General features: G+C 37.9%; 1 protein-coding gene across 1 annotated transcript; it reads right to left on the minus strand.

The window, feature by feature from the left end:
* Positions 1–2,672: 2,672 nt before the first annotated feature.
* Positions 2,673–6,388, minus strand: LOC107090084 (RIMS-binding protein 2-like). The gene is made up of 5 exons (XM_015383269.1): positions 6,109–6,388; positions 3,863–4,019; positions 3,414–3,535; positions 3,263–3,334; positions 2,673–3,177 (listed from the first exon to the last, which is right to left on the minus strand). The coding sequence occupies exons 1-5, from the start codon at positions 6,328–6,330 to the stop codon at positions 3,112–3,114; spliced, it is 639 nt and encodes a 212-aa protein (XP_015238755.1). The 5' UTR covers positions 6,331–6,388; the 3' UTR covers positions 2,673–3,111.
* Positions 6,389–8,450: the final 2,062 nt, after the last annotated feature.

The following is an 8,450-nucleotide window of genomic DNA, read 5'->3' on the forward strand; positions in this document are numbered from 1 at the left end:
AGGATTTCTCCTCGCAGTTCTCTCTACAGCCACTAGATGGCAGCAATTCACCAATAAATATAGTGCCAATGTTTTTTTTATGTGTTTATAAAGGCTGAAATCTCTACACAGAGCTTAAAATGGAGCAGCATAAGAGTACTGATTAGTTTTTTGTTTCTTTCGGGTATTAAGATTTAATGTAAATATTTTTTGTAAAAATCAACATAATCTATTGTGCTGTAAGGAACGTTTCAGTTTAATATAATGTTTATTAATTATTTTAGGGGATCAACTTACTGAAATCTTGAAGAAAAAAAAACTAGTTATATTGCTTGTGAAAGATTCAAAATTTGTCACATCACAGTTTTATTGTGGTTTATGTGGATTGCGTAATTGTAAAGCGGAGGGAAAACTAGGCATGATTTTCCCCAATGTTTTATGTGACACAACAAAAACAAAAGAAAAACAAAATATGGTGGAGGCAACATCACACTGTGGTTATACTTTTCTACAGAAAGAGCATGAAAGCTGGTCTAGGTTGATGGGAAGATGGGATGGAGCTGCAGTGGAATGATTTACATCTTTAGCTGGACACCAAACCATATTTATGAATTAAAATGGCCTAGTCAAAGTTCAGACCTACATGCATTTAACAACTCCAGTTGTGCTGGCTCATTTGCAAAGATCTCAGGTCCTAGATATTTAAAGCTTTCACTGACTCAATGAAATTATTAATACTCTGTTCAATTTGTATCAAATAATATCAATGTGAAACCTTTTAAAGTAATGAAATTAATCCAGTTTGTCTGGATGATGTGATTGAATGCTGCACCCTAAGGCTATCCATGTCCTGTAAGTCACTGCAGGGATCTTTCTGGATGCAGTCCCATGTTGCACAGGAATAGATGTGTGATGCAAGCAGAGCTCTGGGTGCAACAGTGCTGACATAATCTGCAGGCTGCGCAGTCATGCTCCCCTACCCGGGTTGATTCTGAACACACAGATGCACCTTTTATCTAACGGAAACACATTTTTGCTTCTGTGTTTGCCCTTTTGGCTCTAAGTTGTGTTAAATTGATTCTTGGTTCATGCACTTTAATTATGTTTAGTATCACAGCTTGCTTCTTCTAACCTTTTAACTTCAGTAACGAGGCCATCTTTTCTCGGTTTGAGTTTGCCGCCCATCCCCCACTTCCTCTTATTTGTCTTGGTGTGACTTTGAGGTTTTAGGTTGTTGTGACAACGGAGGACACAGGCCATCCCTGCTCCGTTTGCAAAGTTTCTGTTGTTGCAAGCACTTGCAGAGCGCACTGTCTCACTGGGATGGGGAAGCCTCTGCAACACCATCCCCCACCCACACCTTGTCACAAGCAGGCGAGAGCAAGTTCTCAGAAAAATGACAGAGATATGAAGACCTTCCTGTAATCTAAAACACAAAATGTGGCACCTGCACAGCTGAACTCCCATTTTCATCTTTTTACTTGAGCTCTCTTGTTTTGATCGTTTCACATGAATTAAGATCTTTAAGCAATTTGCTGCAGATTTACCGCAAATGGAGGCTTCATCTCTTCGTTTTATTTTCTTAACTTCAATAAAACTGCATGCAGCTGCAGCAGTGATGCATTTTGTTGATGCTTCATGGGTTTAGATTTTGAATTTGCATCCTCATCTATGCATGAGCGAGTCTTCTGTAATATTAAAACTGACAAAAAGACCTATAGTTTGAATAAATTGACTACAAGACTTTTCTAGATTATAAAAGGAAATCTAACTTTTCTAATCTAATGTCTTTTGATTATATGAAGAAATTTAAAAATGGACGACAACCAATATATTAGTGTCTGAAACTTCATCAGACCCAGGTTAAAAAAACCCTAAAAAATAAAGATTAGTGGTAAAAATGTAGCTTTTTTTGGCAATTAACTTTTAGTTTATCTTTGAGGATATGTTCACACATTTGAGCGTGCTAACCACAAATGTGTGTGTGTGGGTGTGTGTGTGTGTGTGTGTGTGTGAGCTTTTCCTGTTGTAACCACGTGTCTCAGACAGGGTTAATAAAAAGATGAAGCTCACTTCTGGGTTTCTCTCTTCTCCGGCGTCCAAACTGGTAAGATCTTCACGACAAGTGACTTTGTACATTAATCTGTTAACTGCTGGTTGGAATTGTTTTGAGTTTTGTCATTAATTAATTTTATATTAAACCTCAATGTTTTTTTTTTGGGCTATAAAGTTGATGTTGAAGTTTTGTACCTTCACTTAAGCCGTCGTTCTTCAGTGTTCGAGCCAAGCACCCGGAAGCCACTGATATACAGTGTTGTCACCCATAAAGTAGAAAGCACTACTAAACTTCTCTACACAGTGTAGTGTTTCCTACTTTATGGATGAGTATACTGTTAGCTGCAGAGGAGAGTGAAAGAAGACCCAAGCTGGATGGTGTTAAAGTTCAAATGTTTGATTTAACCTTATTTCTTCATCTTGTTTCCAGAATATTGTAATAACCAACAGATAACCGTTAATATTGTCGACTTTTATTGGAAAAATGCCTTTTACTACATTAAAGGTCTGTCTTGCTTTACTATTAACTTTCCTGCATTAAAGTTACATCTTTTTTATTTAATACCTCCTGCATTAGAGATGAGCATGTTACAGAAAGCAAATAAACACATTATCATAAGGCAAACTATATTTATACACTCTGGTCTGCACCAAGCGGAGACTAAAAGTGTATCCTTAAGGCTATAACTGAAGTTACCTGAAAAACATCAAGTAAATTCCCTGGAAATACAAATGTTGTTTGATTACAAAAAGGTAATACATTCTTGAATAAATAAAACATGGTTTGTAATTTGTTTTTACTGTATTCATAATGTGAGTGGCATTTTCTTTCTTTAAAATTATTAATAAATAACCTTTTTCTATAAACTGACTATTTCTTTTCACTGTTCCTTATCTTGATTGATAATGAAGAGCTGTTCGTCCTCGTTTAAAGGCCAGCTACACCTGATAGCGTGCCACGCTGCTATAAAAAATTAAAAATATACAAATTTTTGACACATATTAACATTTCCTCAAAGCTGCAGATTCGATTGTGTCGGAGACTTGGCATTAGTAGCAGATGTGTAAGCTCGGCGTCTAGTTCCAGGGTAAGGGCTGTAGAAAGTTTGAGGGAACCAAACCTCGTCTTCCATGAAGGTCTCCCTTTAGAAAAAAGGAGAAATGTGAGCGTGTATGCAGATATTAAATCATAAATGAGTCACAGAGGAACAACACAGTTTCTACTCACATAGTAAAACCCGTCTTGATCCATATCACCCAAAACATAAATGATGTCTCCAGCTCGAAAACCCAGTTCGACCTGGAGACAAAGGAAAGCTATTATAGGCTTTAAAAAAGATAAATAGAATTTTTAAAAAGGAATGCGTGTGACTGCTTACATCACTGTCCATGTTGGGTGAATTTTCCCATGGATCATAGTCAAATAAGGCCACCATTCTTCGAACGATCACATCTTCACGAATACTGCCAGTGTCACTCAGATCAGGTGTTAAACCCATACCTGCTTTGTACAAAATTGCAAAAACACTGTTAAACTAAATGCAAAATTAAAAACAAATTAAATATTTTAATATTTAAAGAACGAAGTTAAACCTGCCTGAAAGACCCAAAAACATAAGACGTTAAATTATTTCAAAATCGCAAAAGAGATCCAAGAAAAAAAAAGGTATTGTTTAGCTCTAATGAAATCTCTTTTACCATCTTAACCATAACGACTGTTTAGTATAGAAAAAGATTTAGCTGATATGGGTTCATTTCCTCAATATATATATATTTTTTTGTCAGTAAATCACAAAACAATATTCTGATGACAACTAGGAGGTGGTACCTGCATGATCCACAGGCAGGAAACCCTGCTGCATCAGAACGTGCTTCAGGTACTCGTCATCCACTGGGATTTCAGCCACCATGTTGCTTGGCACATAACCAGAGAGACCACCAGATTCTCCATGGTAGAAGCCATCAGGGTCCTTATCTCCAAATACCTAACGAGAAAACAAATGGCGCATCTATATCCATGTATATTTCCTCCTTTGAGCCCTCTCTGGTATAATCACTAGCCCTCTAAAGTATGTGATGTGGTGGAACATCGTTGTGTGTATTTTTTATTTTATTTGCTTTTTTAAAAACATGTTTCTCTTTATCGTAAAGTTGTGGCATGTACAAAACAAGAGCCAGAACCCCGAACCACACCTGGTAGAAACTATTAAGTTTGGCATATAAGAGGCCTGATAAAGGTCAAAATATCAGTTAAATCATAAAATACGTTTTTTACATGCGATTTTTTTCTTCTCATTCAAATATAAATAGATTTATTTTTCAAAATTGATACTCCTCTTAAATTTTTTTTTTTTTTTTTTATTGAGGCAAACCAATTAAAGTATATTTTTTTAGTAGCAAGAAAGGAGAAAAGGAACTTAATAGGAAAAGTGCATTTATGCATTTGCATAAAGGTAATTTAAATAATTTATAAACATGGATAGTTAAAGAGAATAAAAATGAACAATCAAAATATGTAAATAATAAAATAAAATATGACACTAAATGAAAGAAAAGTTTGACTGCAAACGTAAAAATGTTTAGATTGTCACAGACCATCTCAAAATTAAACAAAATCTGTTTTTATGTTGGCTTAAAGCAACTGAAGGTTTTAGCACTTGTAAAGTTTTTTGGGTGGAGTTTTACGGATGTGCGACTCATTTGCAGTCGGAAATAAAGTCTCTTGGTTGAATTAACCTCATTTCCAGGTCCAGAAAGTAAAGGCCCTGCCAAGTTTTCTTTATCTTGTTAAGTTAACCAGGTGACTGGCCCCAAGTCTGTGTTACAGAGAAATGTTGGAACTAATCTCCCTAAACTGTTTTTACTTTCAGGACCTGGATTATCCAGCTCTGCAAATTTCAAATCTAAATCTGCCAGCAGTATGAATCATCCATCCATCTTCTCCCGCTTATTTCATCACAGTCATTGTGGGGCCTGTGCCTATATCAGGCAGTGGGCGAGAGTTGGGGTACACCCTGGACAAGTCACCAGCCTGTTACAGGGCAACACAAAGACATCCAACCATGCAGACTCACACCAAGGACAATATAGAGAAGCTAAAAACCTCATATTCATGTTTTTGGGTTATGGGAGAAAGCCAGAGGGAACCACACATGCACAGGGAGCACATGCAAACTTCATGCATAAAGACATAAAGACACAGGCTGGGAACCAAACCTAGAACCTTCTTATTGAAAGGTAACAGTGCTACAAACTGCACCACCGTGCAGCCCAGTATATCAGCTTGGTCTTAATTTACCTTCCTATTAACAAAAAGGCTTATGGTGACCAAAACCTGGTGCAAATGTGATGGAACATAATTTGTCAGCTTAGGCATAAGAAGAAAGGGTAAATTTATTTCAGGAAGGAGCTCAAAGTCTAACAATAAGGCTAAAAGCAGGGTGGGTGACAGTAGATCTGAATAGAATCTGTGTAGGGTGGGTGTGTATATATAGAGTGTAGCTCTTAATGTTACCTATAGAGTATAGGATCTTTTCTGCTATATTTACTAACCTTCTGAAGACCGACGGGCCTTATGGAGACCAAAGTCTGGTCCTAATGTGGTGGAACCCCATATTTCATTTTAAAGGGTCGGTTTAGAGACATGTTGTGAATTAACTTGAGGTTGAGATTAGGGTTAGGAACATACTTCATGATAATGGTTACGGTAAATGTCAGGGTTAGAAATAAATACAGTAACTTACACAAATGTCAGTCAAGGTAAAGACTTAACATGGGTAGAAATGTAAACTTTTGTGTGTGTGTGTGTGTGTGTGTGTGTGTGTGGGTGGTGCCGGGGGTTTGCAGCAGTCTGAGTCAAAAAGGCGGCAAATCACATAAATGAGCTGCAAAAAAAAACAGTTACAGGAAATCAAAAGAAGAGTTCGTCTCTACATGTTCAGCAGGCCTGCACAAACAGGAAACAGCAGCGTGTAATTTCAAAGAAACTTCTCAGCAGATTAAAAATGAGGAAGCACAACATGTTTTAGAGAATCGCTGAGGTATAAAGCTTTTGAGATGCTGAAGTGTGGTTACCTTGATGATCTGACCCGGCACAAAGGGCAGCTCCTCTGCAGCCGTGTCCAGGTTGGGAGACATGGCGGCAGGGTTGTAAGGGTAAAGCGCCACAAAGAGTCGAACGGTGGCGATGGACACCTGGCTCGCTGTCTCAAGCTCCCACTCCTTGAGATCCTCTGGGGTGGCCACCCTCACCTCGTCTGGGTATATCAAAACATCCAGCTCGAGCCTGGTCTCCATTGGCAACAGTGCCAGCTCCTCACTGTCTACTGGACAGACAGATGGCGGATGTAGACAACAGCCCTCTCCTAACCTTTATCCCAATCTGAGGTAACTAAGCTAAGCAGGAGCTCTAATCCTCTTTGAAACAAGTAGAGGGATTCGTTAGTTCAGCAAAGACTGTACGCTGTAATACTGCACTTTGGAAACAATCAAAAGGAATATCTCAATTTAAACAAACAAGTCAATAATTTTGCTTTTTAACTGTGCTTTAAATGCAGCAAGGAGGTAAATGTGGAGCCTGTAGTGACCTTTCTTTAAATTAACAATAACCCAGATTCCGTCAATTTAAAAAAAAGCTGCGATAGGAGGAGGTAAATGTAACAATTCTATCTAATATGATTATTTGTATTAAAACAGAGACTGTGAGAGATTTGATTTTCTTAGGGCCATTTGTCAGACTCATCCTCTTCAGCATTACATGACTAGACCCACTTCACTGGCCAGTGAAATCCAACGCTTCCTGTCTTGACCTTTATTGGCTTGAAATTAAAAGCAAAGAAAGTACCTAATAAAACTCCATAAAGTGTTAATAAAAATGAAGTTTTAAGTTAGAAATAACTAAGTGCACCCCCTCATGTCTAGTTTAAAAAGCTAAATTATACAAATCACATGAGTTGTTCATTGTAAGAACATCTTTAGTCAGTGTTTGGCAGAAGGTTTGCCCCAATTAAACCTAAGATGGTTAGTTTGGTGAACTAAACATCTTGACACAAATATAAATCTGTAAAGAGGGTTAAAGAGATAGAAGAACATTTTTCTTACCATCCATGCAGGGGAATACTCTATGGACAGTATTATACAAACTAAGGACCTTTAAAAAACCTTCAACACTATTAGTTAGGCCTTCCAAGATAATTCACACAAAGAGCGGATTGCAAGATGCTAAAGGAAAAAGCCTAAAAGGTCACCAATGGGCCTAAAGCAGCCTATTGCTTTTGCTATGTGTGTTCAACTTGAAATTTATGTCAGAGTTTATGCAAAACTGCATATCAGCACAATCAGAAAGCAGCCTCAACAACTTGACCTTTTATAGGAAGTGTAAAAGGAGGAAATGTTTGCTCTCATAGTAAAACTGAAGATTTTGAGTCCAACTGCCAAAGATAATGTATGAAATATTGGATGCAGTCTAAGAAAAGAACCTGATACTGTCTGTAAGGCATGATGTGTGGTGGTTTTGGGATACTTTACTGCAGTCAGACCTGGTCAGCTCACCACCATGGAGGACTCATGGTGCATGCAGATGTGCTTGAAGAAAACGTAAAAAAATGAGTAAAAAAATGGAGCTACAGCAGAAATGAACCCAGCAACATGTTGATGCAAAGCCAAATCTGGGCAAAGCATACAGATAAACCCATCAGTACTAGATGAGAATTAGACAATAGAAAGTTCTGGGCAGAGTCAAACAAGCACAGTTCTGGATCTCTTTTAAATGATACAGGGTGACAGCAAATAAAATGCTAAACAACAAAAAACATTGAACTAAGATAATCCAAACCATCTAACCACCTTCTCCCACCTATACTATCAGGGTCAGATTGAGGCCGGTGCCGATGTCCAGCAGGCTATGGAGGGGAGGCAGGGTACACCCTGGACAGGTCGCTATTCTGTCTCAGGGCAACACAGAAACACACAAAGACATACAACCATGCACACACTCAGGACAATTTAGATGTCAATTAACAGTCATGTTATTTGGACTGTGGTAGGAATCCATAGTACCTGGAGATAATCCATTCATGCGCAAGCAGAACATGCAAACTCCATGCAGAAAGACCCCGGGCTGGAAATCGAACCCAGACATTTAGTTAATTTCCTTGCTGCAAGGCAACTGTGCTACAAACTCCGTCATCCTGCAGCCTGTTATCCGAACCTGAATCCATACTATGAAGTAATGTATGGTGTAGGCCCTGCCTCTAGCTCAGTTTGGATAGTGCATGGTCAGCTTGTTGTTGATACATTTTCTTTATGATTAAAAAGGATATTTTTTGTTGTTTGAGTGCTAATAAATGCATTTATTTTCGCGAGATAAATAATGTAAAAAGACATTTTTGTGTGAACAATTTACACAATAAATACCT

Source organism: Cyprinodon variegatus, unplaced genomic scaffold (assembly GCF_000732505.1).
Source record: "Cyprinodon variegatus isolate N-32 unplaced genomic scaffold, C_variegatus-1.0 Scaffold14, whole genome shotgun sequence".
NCBI lineage: Eukaryota > Metazoa > Chordata > Actinopteri > Cyprinodontiformes > Cyprinodontidae > Cyprinodon > Cyprinodon variegatus.

Excerpts from the sequence above, each read along its gene's own strand:
- LOC107090084 (XM_015383269.1), bottom strand. The coding sequence starts at position 6,330 with ATGGAGACCAGGCTCGAGCTGGATGTTTTGATATACCCAGACGAGGTG. Across the intron at positions 3,536-3,862 it reads CCTGCCTGTGGATCATGCAG|GTATGGGTTTAACACCTGAT; the intron begins GTACCACCTCCT and ends TGTACAAAGCAG. Across the intron at positions 3,178-3,262 it reads ATCAAGACGGGTTTTACTAT|GGAGACCTTCATGGAAGACG; the intron begins GTGAGTAGAAAC and ends TTTTTTCTAAAG.